The 16,371-nt window shown below is 38.5% G+C and overlaps 1 protein-coding gene across 11 annotated transcripts in view; it reads left to right on the forward strand.

The window, feature by feature from the left end:
- The window catches only part of tmem68 (transmembrane protein 68), a 53,281-nt gene extending 36,998 nt beyond the window's left edge, over window positions 1-16,283 (forward strand). For 5 of the 11 annotated variants that reach the window (XM_041189941.1, XM_041189940.1, XM_041189942.1 and 2 more), the window contains 3 exons: window positions 2,207-2,267; window positions 3,260-3,399; window positions 4,560-4,795. In XM_041189941.1, the coding sequence (XP_041045875.1) occupies window positions 2,207-2,267; window positions 3,260-3,399; window positions 4,560-4,664 (306 nt within the window). In that variant the 3' untranslated portion in view covers window positions 4,665-4,795. Of the gene's footprint in view, window positions 1-2,206; window positions 2,268-3,259; window positions 3,400-4,559; window positions 4,796-10,356; window positions 11,385-16,222 lie in introns of those variants that run through there. The other 6 variants (XR_005943319.1, XM_041189945.1, XM_041189946.1 and 3 more) reach the window with 6 other exon arrangements.
- Window positions 16,284-16,371: the final 88 nt, after the last annotated feature.

A 16,371-nucleotide genomic window follows, 5' to 3' on the forward strand; every position in this document is an offset into this window, starting at 1 on the left:
TGCTGCTCCGTAGCTGCTGGCCACGGCCCCACCAGCTGCTGCCCCTCACCACCACCCCGTGGCCGCCACCACCCACCCACCACCTGCCTTCCCTCAGCTGCTGACTCCCAGCTGCTGTCCTGCAGCCACCCCAAGATCCCCCCCCCCCCCCCCAACTACCCCCGACTGCCTGTCCCCACACCCGCTTGCCTACATTCATCTATTACCCATTCACTTGCATTCACACTGTGTGTTTAAACTTGCCTTATGGCAGCTAGTGTCGTAAAAAGGTAGTGTGCCTTCACTATTCGTAAGATATCCCCTTGCTGTCAATTTGTTAACTAATTCCGATTTAGTATTTATCACTATATGTAGTACAGCCCATAGCCATGTTCGTTCTGAAATATACTGTTCTAGAAAACGGTCCCAAATGCATTCTAGAAAATCACTGACTTTACTACTGGAGCTTGCATTATAGCCACATTGTTTTTGCTACATGCTTCCCTGATCTGTGTTTTTAAAGATCCCTCCTACTACAGTGCTACTTCCAGAAGTTCTGTCTCCACCAGAGCATCGTGTTAGGAAGGCATTAGAGAGAGTACAGAAAAGGTTCACAAGAATGGTTTCAGTTGCGTAGAAGTTGGGACTGTTTTCCTTGGAGAAGAGAAGGTTGAGAGGGGATTTGATAGTGGTATTCAAAATCATGAGGGATCTGGACAGAGTAGCTAGGGAAAAACTTCGCATTGGTGGAATAATTGAGAATGAGAGGCCACAGATTCAAGGTAATTGGCAAAAGAAGCAATGGAGGCACAAGAAACTTTTTCACACAACGAGTGGTTAAGATCTGCAATGCACTAACTAATAGTGTGGTGGAGGCAGGTTCAGCTAAGGCATATCAGAGGGAATTGGATTATTATCTGAAAAGGAAGAATATGCAGGGTTATGGGAAGAAAGCAGGGCAAACAGATTAAGTGAATTGCTCGTTCGGAGAGCTGGCGCGCACACACGGCCGAATATCCTCAATAATTCTGTGATCTCGAGGGAGATCATTAACACTTTAAAAGAAAAGAAATTCAAATTCCCATGTGTTACCTGAAAGAACGACACCACAAGGTTTCACAATTTAAATAAAAACTTTTACTGTATAAGAATTATCTTAGGGGTGTTTACCAGTTTCCCAAACCCAGGATTTTTCGACTTATCTAACATTTAAAGATTCAATTCCCAAAACATATTACATATTCATCATATCTGCACCTTTTGTTGTTCCTTACATGATTTCCCTTAGTGAAATTTTTTCTTCCCGCTACTGTAATTCAGCTACAAATTCCTCTGTCTCACCCCCATCCTATCTCTGCAACATCCTCCAGTCCTTCATCCCCTCACAAATGCATTATTTCTCTGAATCTCATCTTCTGTGCATCCTCCCTTCTTTCCAAACCCCATCGCCACTAGTGACACCTTCAACTGCATCAATTCCCAGAACCTCTGGTATGCCACTTTCAAAAAAACTTATTTTAAAAATTCTTTGTTTTGATTTTGCCTTCAGTAATGTCTCCTAAGCTTTTTCTTTTTGGCTTCACCTGAGGCATCTTTGGACTTTTTTTTTTGCATTGAAAGCTTTAAGGTGCAATCATGGCATAAAATTAACAGTCTGTAAGGCAGCCAATAAAGGTTCGTTGGAAGTTGGTAAATATTTCTTATGTTCTTATGGACCGCGAGCAACAGAAAAAGAAAACTGCAATTCATACAAATTCTGCCCTTTGCACTGTTGAAAATGTTAGTGCTGTAAAATTATACTTTTCGTTACTGAAGGAAATGATAGCAGCATCTAGATCAGAAGAGACAGTCAGTAACAAATCTAAATTCAATATGGGTTTGGAAGATGTTAAAGTGATTAATTTGTCCAGCAGCCCAAATGATAACTAACCAAAGCTTCATTATATTAAAAGGTGACATTTTGCAATAATTGTTGCTAACCTCATGATCTATGTTGCATGTGGCATTACCCCTTCTCTCCAATATAATATACGAAAGTGTTAATGTTTTACTTTGTTCCATTGTTGGCTCTTGAAGGTATCTATTTAATCCAGCATAATTTGCTGAATCACCTTTTCACTGCTAATTAGTTCAAACGTATGTAAAGGATTTTATGTTGTACAGTATGCTTTTGTAAAAGGTTTTAAAACACTTCATACGCTTCTTTGCCTTTGTTTTCCATTTTTAGCCCATTATTCCTATGTTTACACGGAATATTCGAGAAGGATTTAGGACTTTTGGATGTTTTGGTAGGTAACATCTTTGTTTCTGTGGTCAATCTAAATTATACTTTGTGATGTATTTAATGTACAATTCTGGTATCAGCTATATACATTACAATCCTATCATTTAAATATTTTTATAGTAAATTTATTCATAATGAAGTATGCATCATTTTTTAAATTTCACCGTGGAATTAAATAACTTCCCATTTACTTGCACTTAATTATGCTCCAATATCTGGAGCATATCACCTAGCCAGCGACTCTCATACCTTGTGAACAAATTTTAAAGAGTATCATTATCTAGTGGCATGCCCAGTATTTTACTTAACAATTGACCGGCTGTGCAGTAACTTTTGACGCAATTTTGAAATCTTCATCTGAGATAAATGTTTGTACCAAAACTTTGAAGCATTATATATAATGCTTTAATTTTGGCCTTGTTAGAATTGTGAACATTCTGGTCCTGCAAGTAACACCCAATCAAATAAATTGGATTTAAACATGAAAGCAGGATAATACTGGTATTTTTATGAAAGGAAATAATAACCTTGGTGCAGAAGGGATAAATATATTTTCTTGTAGTTGTAAATGGATTGGAAGAAAGAATAGCAATGTCAGAATTGTTTAATAGATGTATAATAAGGTGTACACCTAAATGTCTGCCATCTGGTTCATAAATTCCTTTCCCAACCTCAATTGCTTTATAATAAAATTTGGACAAAATTAATGCTTTTGCTTCTTTCAAAAACCAAAATTAGTAACAGTACTCATACCTAGTGTGGCAAAGTAACCATAAATGTTACTGATTTAATTATTTTCTTTATGTAATACAATGGTTAGGTTCATATTAAACTATAGATCTTATTAACCAATCTTTTAAGAGCATCTTACAATATTTTCATTATATTCAAGTTGGAATGTGTGACCATATGGCATATGCCAGTGGCTTACCTCATGGAGTGTTGTGTAGTGTTTTAATCTGCAGTATGACTTTCTCTTTTCTTAATCTTTAACAGGTATATGTAGATGGTTGTATGAAAAATTTAGATGGCCATTTGTTCCCATTTATGGAGGTTTTCCTGTCAAGTTTTGTACCTATTTGGGGGATCCAATTCCTTATGATCCCAATATAACTGCTGCTGAGCTAGCTGAAAAGGTAACTTATTTCCTGTTAATGGGTTGTTACGCAATTGTAATTTAGGAAAAGAAGTACACATTCTCAAAATCTCTGTGTATCTATCTTGAAGGCAAATATTTGATGGACTTTATAATTTAATGATAAGATGTTATGACTTGCACCTTCGGTCTTCTACAAGGTGAGTTCCTGATTATGCTTAGTGATTGGAAGATCCCAAGTAGATCTAAGTGCTTTTCAGAAGGAAAGGGAAACTGAGGAGGGCCCATCTACACTGTTGTCACATAGTGCCCAAAGACCAATTGGTGATTAAAATAGGTTAAATTAGTGTAGGAAGACTACCTTTATCTCATAGTTTACCCTGTCTAGATACAGGGCAGAATATTACGCTCGGCGTGCGGGTGCACACCCGACACACCTGAGCGTAAAATGACGTGATAACATTGGGCGAGCATCCTGACATCATTGTGCAGTCTCGCGATATTTCGCTTGGCGGGTGTGCACGCTGGAGTCAGCTGGATGCCCGCCAACAATTCAAAGGCCTATTAAGGCCATTAAGAAACTAATTAAATTCAAATTTATGCTGCCTGTCCAACCTAACGGTTGGCGGGCAGGCGAAAAGGCAAAGTGGCCTTTACATTTTTTAGGAAACCTCATCCACGGGCAGGATGAGGTTTCCTAAAGCAAATAAGCATCAAATTAAAATTTTATTTTTGAATTAAAACATGTCCCAGCTCAAGTGACAGTCACATGAGGTAGCATGTTTTATGACAATTTTATTTCCTTTATTTTTTTTTAAACAGCGCTTCATCTCCCTGAGGCAGATCCATGCCTCAGGGAGATTGAAGCACCACTTCACGCGCATGCACGAAGATTGCTCGTCCTCCCCCGCCACACTGGGCCGGCCTTGATTGGCCCACCAGCGTGAAATTGTGGTGCCGAGCTTCCCAACCACCCCTGCCAACCACACCCGGCCAAGGGCAAAACCCTGCCCATAAATCAAGCATAGAGTCAATTTTTAAGTAGATGGAGGAAGGATTGAAGAATTTTTGATCTCCCCAAATATGTATAGATGGAGGTTGACTGCAAACTGTAATACGCCTATAGCACATCGGTATTACGATGTGAGGCTAAGGTGATTTGTAACACACTCACATAATGCTATCTTTTCATCTTTCTAGGCAAAGCAAGCTGTGCAGGGCTTAATAAACAAACACCAAAAACTACCAGGAAATATACTTCGGGCCCTTTTAGAACGTGTTCACTGGAGACAAAAAGATGAATGACTGTACACTTTTGAGAACACATTTTAGTGAACACTTTTTTAAAACATTTTATTTTCTTTCTCTAGTATCTACATCCATATAAATACTGAATAATGTTTGCTGTTATATATTAAAATAATTTTGTTGAAAAAGTCTTTTGCACCAGTATTGATGTTACCTGACAGTTTTAGTACTGAATATGGCATAGCGTTTTGAGTTGCCATTATGCGGTGTCATAGAGTGGAGAAACATAGGGTTCCGCTGCCCCTCTCCAATCTCATTGTGTTGCAGCGGAAAGATACTGAGCAAAAGTTCATTGCCTTCCTTTGGAATTTGAGGATACGTTGTCCTGGGTCAGCCTGCCATATGCCTTTAGAAGTTAGCTGGAGAATGGCAATGACAGTACTGCGAACAAATTTTCTACAAGAGATAGGTGACTTAGCAAGACCTGTATAGAGGGAAAGGATGGGGGTGAAATAGATTCATTTTATATTCTCTGGGGGTGTGTTAAGCTGTAAAGAAAACAAAACTGATGTGCTACAAATATAAGTACAAATGAAGTAAATTTCTAAAACCTAATCCCAATCTGATATCAGAACATAAAGTTGTTAACCTGTAACTTTCTTTCTCTGTGATGTTCTGTTTTTAACTAGCTTGTTGTCACCTGCCCACAGTTATATTGCCTATTAGCAGTACAGTAGTAAAACGAGGAGTCCCATCACAATAGTATGCTGTTTAGTTCTCATTGATTTGGGACATTTTTGTGTCCTAATTCAAATCCAGCTGTCTGTATACATTGGGAATGCTCATGGCAATTTCATGTGATGACCAAGCTGTTCACTCCTTCTTGACCTGTTTTAATGAGTTATAATCTGTGTAACTTGCATCAGCTCCAAACTGATTTTGAAGCATTTTGCACTGTTTCTGCACGTCCAGTGTACACAGTGAACCTTATAACTTCAAATTTGTGAAAACTAAAAGATGTCTGCCGCCTACTTATTTGCAAAATTTACTGAATATTGAGGTTTGCAATAACTATGACTATTGGAATTAAAAGCCTAGAAACATTCTGGTTAGTTTGCGAAGTTACGGTATTTGTTTTAAGCTTGTGCAGGAAAAGGGAAGATTGGCACGTAAATTAATTCTATCAGTGTTCCAAATATATCAGTTCATTTACCATGGGTGTCCTGCTTATACTTAAATATGAATAGAAGAGAATAATGAAAATTTCAGTTTTTTTTTAAACATTTGATTTAGGAACATACTGAAACTCTGCTTGTAATTAGGATATATCTAAAACCGTTCAGGAAAAGATGAAGAACAAGAAAGATGAGTAAATTCTTCTGTATAATATGTGTGCCAATTATTCTAATTAATTTATAAAATCTGTTAAATTAAATAACTGAGATAATCAGAACAGTGAACTAGATCTGATCTCTGTGCCCCTGCTCACCTTGTCATTCGCGGCTGTGCCTTCAGCGTTCTAGGCCCCACACCCCATCATTCCTTCCCTAAAGCACTCTATATCTTCCTTAAAATTCACCTGTTTAACCAAAAGGACCTTTCTCCGAATCTCCTCCTCTGATTTAGCATCCATTTTTGTTTGATTATTGTGAAGCACCTTGGCATTTTTTTTTTGCATAATGTAAATACAAGTTGTAGATGCCTGAGCAGAATTCAGAGGTATATAAGCATTCAGACTAAAGAATTAGGTGTTGTTCTAGGGATATAGGAAATGCGGGTTTAGCCAACACATGGGCACCAGAATGAAAGTTATTAGAATACTTGAATTTAAAAATTAATCTACCTAACAGTCCAGGTAGTGGTTGTTAAAGCTAATAAAACAGTCATGTGAGGTGATCACTTTCATCAGCATTTCTAATTTAGAGTGACCAGGTACTATTTAAAAAAAATTGTCTGAGCCAAATAAAATACTTTTATTATTCAATGTGATTACACCATAACTGGAAATACCATGCACTATTTCAGCACAGCTCATCCTTCAATTTTCCACTTGTACAATTCCCCTTTAAGCCGCACACCATCCTGACTTGGAATTACATCACTGTCACTCAGTCAAAACCCTGGAACTCCATTCTTAACAGCACCGTGGATGAACCTACACCACATGGACTGTTAACAGTTCAAGAACGTGGCTCACCATCAGCTTCTCAAGGTCAATTAGGGATGAGCAATAAATGCTGGCCTAACCAGCGATGCCCACATCCTGTGAATAAATGAATTTTTAAAAAAATCTCACCACCAAACTTGACAGCCTTGATTCATGTCTACTGAACCCTCCAAAGCACACAAAGATACTCTTTGGTCCTTAAGCTGTCAGTTTGAAAATCATCTGTGTTTTAACAGATCCTTCCTCACTCCAAATGGATATACTTAGCTCTCAACCCAAAACACTAGATTGTAAAATTCTTTGATCTTTTGATCTGGCCAAACTCCCATTAGCCAAAATAACCATGGGGAGAATTTTCCGCTCAGCAAGAGCGGCGGGGCCTGCTTGCCAACACATAAAATGATGCACGGTGAAGTCAGGCAGGCGTCCCGATATCACCGCATGTCATTTAGATTTTCAGTTCGGCGGGTGCGCAGCCAAGTCAAAGGCCTATTAAGGCCCCTTTAAAGTTAACTAAATCAATTAAATGAGCTGCACATCCAATCTTAAGGTTGGCGAGCAGGCAAAGAGTCCAGATGGCCTTCGCATTTTTCATGGAACCTCATCCACAGGTGAGGTTTCATGAAGTGTTTATAAATTAAATAAATGGTTAAATTAATGTTCTTTGACACTGTCACATGAGGAGACATGTCTTAAAATATTTTCAATTCTTTATTTAGATGTTTGAACCTTAAACAAATCTCTCTGAGGCCAGGACTCGGAATCCACCCCCCCGCCCCTCAGCACAGGGAGCACTCAGCGCTTCCGGGCAAGCGTCATGCTGGGTGGGCCTTAATTGGCCCGCCCATGTAAAATGGCGCCGCACCCCCGATTGGGGGCGCTGATCAGGTTTGCGCTCGCTCCCGTCCGTCCCCACACAGCGCCCCCCCAATGGAGGGAAAATTCAGCCCCATAGTATATTTCACCTACATCTCTACAAAGGAATGTTTTGTTTTTTAAACTTGATCTGCAATTTTTTAAGCAGAATACTAAAAAGGGACAAGGTAGTAATTATATTTTCTGTTATCTTTGTGCGATAAACCTACATAAGTCAAACTGCCATTACCCCTATTCAAATCAACTTCTTTTGTCTGTACTCTCTGGGTCACAACAATCAGTGTAATGTGGCCAAAATCAAGGCCACTTCATTTTACTCTGGGTTTCCAGGACTTTTCAAATTGCCTACTAATTGTTACTTTTGAGCAACAATTTGTGTTTCTTGTCAGATAGTGCCTACTTCTGTTGTACACAAATCCCAGGAGAACTTAAAAGATTTTTGATTGGAATACACCAATTTTTCTTTAGCACATTTTTTCATGGCTGGATTAACACCTATTATATTTTGGTGGAATATATTTAAACCTTAACCTATGCACCATTAATGTGCCTATATCACCAAGAAGTGTGAAAAAACAGATTTTTAAGGCATTTGTGAATTTATTGCCTTCCATGACCAGCTTTTGTAACTTGAAACATGTCTTGAAGGATACCATAGATCCCAGAATGTTTCAGAACTCAGGACTGAAAGAAATAATTTAAAATATATAGTGTTTTTTTACAACGTAAGGGTATCCCAAAGCACGGTGCAATGAATTACTTTGGAAGTAAAAGTGGTTATGTAAACAAACACCACAGCTAATATATACACAGCAAGGTCCCACAATGAGATAAGTGCCCTAACAATCTGTTTTGGAAGTGTTGATGATAGGAAGTGAAGGATAAAAATTGCGCTGGATGCAGGAACTCCTCTGTCCTTTTTGAATAGTGCTAAAAGGATATTTTACATCCAACTAAACAAGTGGTTAGGTGCTTGGTTTAACATCTCATTGAAAACATTGCACTGCTGATAGTGCAGCATGCCCTTAGTATTGCACTGAATTGCCGGGCTCAAGTCCCAACCTTCTGACTCAGGTTGGCATTTAAATTGACCTGCAAAATTGCGGCACACTAATTTTCAACTTTTGGAGGATAGATACAAGAAACATTAGGGGCTGCATCTTCCAGTCGGCGAGCGGGGGACAGGGCCCGTTTGCCAACACAAAATGACACGGTGATTTTGGGCAGGCATTCCGATGTCACCCCGCGTCATTTACATTTTCAGGTTAACACATGTGGAGCCGAGTTGGCTGTGCGCCCGCCGACCTGCCAATGGCCACTTAAGGCCATTAATAAAGTAATTGAGGTCATCAATGGACCTGCCCGTCCAACCGTAAGGTTGGTGGGCAGGCCGGGAGCCCAGGCGGGTGTCTGAAAAACGTGAAACCTCATCCACGGGCAGGATGAGATTTCATGAGGAATTTTAAATGTTTTCAAAATGCTAAAATAAAAGAAATTGACATGTCCCAGTTCATGTGACAGTGTCACGTGAGGGAGCATGTCAGGAATTTTTTTTTCAACACTTCTTAAAAAAAAAAATCTTAAACTTCCAGCAATCTCCCTGAGGCAGCACTTTGCCTCAGGGAGATCTGTGCCCTCTTACGCAGTCCCGGCTCAGGGAATCTCCCCCGCCCCACCCGTTTAGGGAGCGCACAGCGCGTCTGAGCAGACGTCATGCTGGGTGGGCCTTAATTGGCCCGCCCACATAAAATGGCAGCATGCCCCCTTTCGGGGGCACCAATCAGGAACCTGCCCTCCTGATCCCGCACATCCCCCCCAACGGGGGGAAAGTTTTGCCCGTGGATTTTTTTTTGGTTCCAATTGTCAGTATTTCTAGTGACGATATGTTTAAACCAGTGCCTGTGTTTAAAAGTGAAGAAATGATAGTTAACAGAGTTGCTGTTCTGATAGACTAGAAATCTACTAGAATAAAGATCAGTAGATTTAGCACTGATTAATTCTAGTTAAATGACATTTGCTGTTTCTTTTTTTTAAATTTACATTTTACCTTTTTACCTCCTGTTTCTATCTCCCTTCCCTTTATATTTAATCCATCAATTTTTAATAGTTCAAAGTTTAAGAAAGTATTAACTTTGTAGTAATGCTTCTGTTTAAATTGCAGCAGGAAGTTTTATCAAGACTAGCATGGTGAATTTTGCAAATAAGTGGTCATTGTTTGTCAGGGTGTGCTGGAATAATCAGTGGAGGTATTTCAGTGCTAAATACCACAAGTGGAATAGTGTCCAGTTTTGATATTGTACTGGGAGAAAAGAAGGACCATGATAGTCCAAGGAATGGTGGTGGAAAAAAACCCAGATAATTAAGTTATAGTCTAAATAATTTAACCTACTTCCAAAACTGAAATTCCACGTGACTGGGAAATTTTAAGGCCGTTTTCCAAAAACAAAATCAGCTTTCTATATATGTAAGAAAATAAACATGAAAAAAACAACCATCATTGTTGGTGAATACAGCAGGTTTATTTCTGGTATTGCAAGACTCCCACTTCAGGAGCTAGCAGCACCAACACAATACAAAAAAGTGATTCATCCATATGTTGTTTTTCACTGCATTTCCTGTTCTGAAAATCTCAGCTTCAAAGACATTGCCTACAATGCTTTCTATTTTTTCTAAACCTATTCTCAGAGTTTCTGATATCCCTTTTAGGAGATTATTGAGTGAGTGTTACGAAACCCACTGTCACTGTCCTGGGAAAATGAATGCATTTAAAAGTGGAACATCTGAACAACATTGAGTGTTTGGCTATGTGAAAAAATCTGCATGCAGGTGATTCAAAACATTACACATCCATCAATCACTTATTCAGTGATGCTGGTAATTCTTTTACCAAGGAGCCAGTTGAGCTATTTAAAGCCTGTATTTATTTCTGTGGTGTTTTAGTGTTTGTGCAGCATATAAAATACTGCTGTATTATTTTCATGTTCTGATGTCAGAATGTGGACTAAATAGAATGTGAATTTTTTTCTTCATCCATTGCCTTTATCGGTGACATGAGTGTACATTGATCTGTGTATTCTGTTTACTATGAATGTTCATTGACAGTGGTTGAAAATCAAAATGTGTTTATATATATTTTATATAAAATAAGATGATTTGAAATGAATTACTCAGGTGTAAATGAACAGAAATTGGATTTAAGCTCATGAATCCAAACCCACGCTGGATGATTTTTAAAACAATACCCCGGATGTTAATTATTATGTATGCATTTTAAAACATTTTCCTACTGAAGTTTAAATGTTAATTGTTATAACAATACCACTTAATTGTACATTAGAGGTTTTTCCATGTTTCCTCCTGGACTTTCGAAACTATCATTTTAAAACAAATCTGTGGTGATTTCTGTATATACTGTTTTAAATCTTTGACTATTTCAGGATTCTTTCTTTATCAACCTGTTACTTTTTGCAAAATTATACCTGAATTGCTTTAATATTTTTCTGATTATTGTAATTATGTTAATGGTGAAAACTACTTTAAAACTTTTCCTACAGCACAAAAGTAATTGTCTTTGTTTACCTATTTACACTATATGTGGTTGAGTAGTTTATAATGGAAATACATTTTGATTGGTTCATTTAACAATACAAGTGCCAAATCCTGCTGTCTGGAATGTGTTTTTGAAGTGCTGAGGATGTCCTTGCCTCCTCACTGAAATAAAACTTTACTGTGTATCATGCCCTTTCAGAGACTTTTTACAGGATGGTATAAAATTTCACTAGGCATATCCTTCAAAAAGAATAGATTTTAGTTTAGCATCCATTTTGTTCTTGAATGTTCCTGAATATTTGATTTTAGGTTTAAATGGAGTGTTGACACAATTTGAGATTTGCTAACCTGGTAAAGGAATCCAAATAAGTCAATGACAAAGTTACTGCAGCATCCTGAGCCCCTAACTGTTTCTACTGATAATTCAGTATCCTTAATGCCGGCAATGCTCAGTGATGACTTTCAGAATTTAGACCATAAGACATAGGAGCAGAAATTAGGTCATTCGGCCCATCGAGTCTGCTCCACCATTCAATCATGACTGATAAGTTTCTCAACCCCATTCTCCCACCTTCTCCCCATAACCTTGATCCCCTTACCAATCAAGAACCTATCTATCTCGGTCTTAAATACACTCAATCAACTGGCCTCCACAGCCTTCTGTGGCAATGAATTCCATAGATTCACCATTCTCTGGCTAAAGAAGTTTCTCCTCATCTCTGTTCTAAAAGGTCTTCCCTTTACTCTGAGGCTGTGCCCTCCGATCCTAGTCTCTCCTACTAATGGAAACATCTTCCCCATGTCCACTCTAGGCCTTTCAGTATTCTGTAAGTTTCAATCAGATCCCCCTCATACTTCTAAACTCCGAGTATAGACCCAGAGTCCTCAAACTTACTATTTTGACCCTTCTTGACTCTTCAGGCTTCTTTGCACCCCACCCCCCCCAACCAAAGGTACAAAAATGGATCTAAAAGGTAGTGCTACTTGTAATTACTTTTAAAGAGATATTTTGGGGCTCCCTTTTAAGGTAGTTCCAAGGCTATTACCTCACACCATTGTAAATGTCAAAGCAATCATTAGTCTGCAGCGATTCTCCCGACTCAACATTGCTGTGCGTTTCTTCCAGGATCAATCAATCCTGGCCTGCCCTTTTGTGCAGCATTCATTATTCCAGGCCTACTCAAGCCCCCTCGTCTCTTTCCAGTACATCGATAATTAAAAAGGTGCCTCCTGCTCTTGCCATGAACTGGAAAATTTTATTGACTTTGTTTCCAATTTCCACCCTTCCCTCATCTTCACCTGGTCCATCTCTGACTCTTTCCTTCACCTTCCTCAACTTCTCTGTCTCTATTTCGGGAGATGGGCTATCTATTAATGTTCACTACACATCCACAATAACCTTGACTACCCTTCCTCACACCCAGCTTCCTGTAAGGATTCCACTCCTTTTTCCCAGTTTCTCCATTTCTGTCACACCTGTTCCAATGATGCAACCTTCCACAACTGCGCTTCTGACATGTCTTCCTTTTTTCTCAATCGAGGATTCCCTCCCAGTCTGGTTGACAGGCCCCCTGCAGCCCCACCAACATATCCAAATCTATTTCACACACCTCTGTTCTAACCCCTTCCCCTCTCCCAAAACCATAATAGGGTTCACCTTGTCCTCACCTTCCACTTCACCAGCCTCCATATTCAATCGATCATTCTCTGCCTTTTCCGTTAGCTGCAGCATGATGCAATCACCAATCACATCTTCCCCTGTCGTCCCCATTCAGCATTCCATGGGGACTGTTCTCCGCAACATCCCAGGCCACACCTCAGTCTAACATTCCCTCCCTTTCTTATAGCACCTTTCCATTCAAGCGTAGGAGATGCAACATCTGCTCTTTCACTTCCCTTCTCACTGTCCAAGCACCAAACACTGTGATTTACTTGTACTTCTTTCAATACTGTATTCACTGTTCATGACGTGGTCTATACATTGGGGAGATCAAATGCAAACTGGGTGACCTCTTTGCGGAGCACCTCCGTTCAGTCCACAATCATGACCCCAAGCTTGTGGTTGCTTCTCATTTTAATTCTTTACCTTGCCCCCATGCTGACCTTTCTGTCCATGGCCTGTTCCAGTGAAGCTCAACGCAAGCTTGAGGAACAGTAGCTTATTTTTCGACTCTGCATTCTACAGCCTTAGACTCAGCATTAAGTTCAACAACTTTACATCATAACCACTGCCTCCATCTTGTTTTGTGTTTTTTCTTTTTTATTCTGTTGATCTTGTCTTGTTTCTTTCTTTAGCTCCTTAATGTTGCATTCAGATGGTTTTCATGAAGTAATTCACGCCTCATTTGGACACAACCTTTGTTTTTTAACTATCTCTATTACCACTCTCTTTGGCTGTCGCATCATAAAGGCTTTTTGTTATTTAAAGAGAATCATATTTCTTATTACAAACACACTTGCAAAATGTGTAAACAGCGCATACCTATGAAGACAGCATCTTGGTTAAGTATGGTCTATAGGCTCAAACTTGGAAAGCCATGGCCACTAGACAAGTGCCATTATAGGTAGAACTGTACCTCACCATGAAACACTTTTATGAGAGGAAGAAAGAAACTGGGCAGTTTGGGAGCTATGTTGGTAGGGACACTGAAATTCACTTCTATTGAAAGGATCCAATACTTTGCCAGTTTCTGCATGATGTTTCAAATAGCAGGAGTTTATACTTGTATTGTTGACACAACTGCATGAACACAAACTTTGTCAAGCTGCTAAGATTATTTCAGTTTTACTGAAGAGAGAGGACATTAAAATGAAACTTGGATTGTTTAAGAACTGGATTTTATATAAAGTAAAATATTTTAAATCCAAAGAAATTTGATTTGAAGTCTTCACTGTCAAATGAATGTATTTTTCCCTGCTTTTTAAGAAAGTGTCATGTCATAAACTGTTATGCATTTAATATTTTGCTGGGATAATGGACATCAAAGTAAAAACCAAAAAAGTGAAGGTGTTGCCTTCTCAAGGTTGCACAGCCTATTGACTTCACTGTCCAGACATATGAAAAATGCCCCCTTGACTGAATAGGACAGGACTGTGTGTCAGGAAGAGTCTGTGTGTGAAGGATAGAGGAATGGTAATGCCACAATTTTAGTCATTAAGCCATGTTTTTTAACAGGCAATCATTCATGTGATTGGCTGGATAAATCCTAAAATTGGAAAGTAATTCTACTACCCTATTATTGAAAGCATGATCTTGTGAATTCTAAATGGGGTGGGTTTTCTATAGAATTATCTTAAGCTAAGTAAATGTTTTAGATATCTGAAAAAGGAAATTCATTTCACTTTTTTTCTATCCAGGATTTGTTTTTGTACAGTAGTTGTGTTTGAATATCTAAAATTTCCTGTGTACAGGTATATGCCAATGCAACTTTTAAATTATATGTAAACAAACAGCTAAGACAACTTTAATGATTTTATGTCTTCACATAAGAATGTATCTGAGATGTTAGATAAGATTGAAACATCAGTTTTGTTGGAGTACAGAATTTTAATTGAATTGTCATTGTGAATATGAAAAAAATATTTTAAAAGTGATGTTCATTTTAGTGGGCTGGAGTAACATTTTAATTCATCTTTATTTGGCACCCTACTTATATTGCTAGTTTCATATACAGGTTAATCCATCATGGATTAAATTTAAATGTTCTCGCCTTTCAATAAAACAGAATTGTATCTGTATGAAAACTCGTCATTGGTCTGGCAAAGTAAATTGTTTAGATCATCTGATGCTGACAGAAGCCTCCTGAATTCTATCTTGAGGTAGTAGAAGATACTTGTGTGGTGACATACAGTCACTGTGTTGATCTTTTGTACCTCTATCAGTAGACTTCAGAGCTTTGTATTCTGCAGCAGGGATTGAAGATTAATATCTCATTTATATCACTGAGCCATTTTGTGAATATGACTTTAACTGGGCATGCACAGATCTTGTCATGCATAGCGAGTGCAAGGTTACTTTTATAACTTTGCCATTTGGGCCAGATGTTTCCCAATATCAAGGGAAAGTCTGTATTTGCCAACAGGAGCAGCAGTGCATTTCTGGCTTGAATGGACAGGGAGAAAGAGAGTTCAGCAGTGGCAAGCAATTCAAGATGGTGGACCTGGCAAAAGTGCTTCTGTCAGCAGCCATTTAGTTTTGTTGTCAAAGGTATCTAGCAAAGTTCTCACCCCGCGGTGACATTAACATTGGCTATATATGAGTTCCTTTGAAAGCTTACAGTTTGAAGCAGCCATATACCATTAATGAGATATGAAACTAGCACAATTGTGCTGCTGTGTTTTTTTTACTTCTCTCTGCCAACACTATTCACACCAATTTGCTCACTGCTGAAACAATGATTTTATCTGTTTTTTCTACACTAGGGGTTTTTGCTGTACAACTTTTTTTTTCAACTTTGAGTTCAACAAAAGAAAAGCACAAGATTTCCAGAGCATAGGTTCTAAAATGAAGTCAGAAAAGCCAATACTATTTAAGCTTCATTTTGATTTAAATTTTGGGACATTGTAAATGCTGGACTGGAGTGACTATGATCTTTACGTTTGCCAGTTCTAAAAAGGTCTGTGTGATCATGTGATTTTACAACACTGTCTTCTGTTTCATGCAGTTTTATTACTAATTGCCTAAAGTCTCCTGCAGTGAAACGGAAATAGACATCGTGAAGTCCTATGATCAACCTCACTAATGTGAACATAACTTTGTCCAAGTGATGCACAAACTTTTTTGTTAATAAAACCTGGCAGTCTTGTCTTTTACATTGATGTTTAGAAACTTCTTAGTTTATGATTAAGCACTTGATTAACAATTTTAATGGGAAAAATTCATTTGATCATAAAATATGGCTTATTTTGCAATTTTTGAAATTACTTGTTTTTACTTGTAACATTCCAATAAATAATTTTTTTTTTAGCTGTCAATTCTTACAAATTTGTGATTCCTGAAAATATCTTTTGATTGTCCACGCAGGACAAAGCAGCCAGCTAGATCAGCACCCCATCCACCACCTTAAACATTCACTACCTCCACCACCATGCACAGTGGCAGCTGTGTGTACCATCTACAAGAATGCACTGCAACAACTCACCGAGGCTCCTTTAACAGCACCTTCCAAACCT

This window comes from Carcharodon carcharias, chromosome 6, assembly GCF_017639515.1.
Source record: "Carcharodon carcharias isolate sCarCar2 chromosome 6, sCarCar2.pri, whole genome shotgun sequence".
In the NCBI taxonomy this organism is placed as follows: domain Eukaryota; kingdom Metazoa; phylum Chordata; class Chondrichthyes; order Lamniformes; family Lamnidae; genus Carcharodon; species Carcharodon carcharias.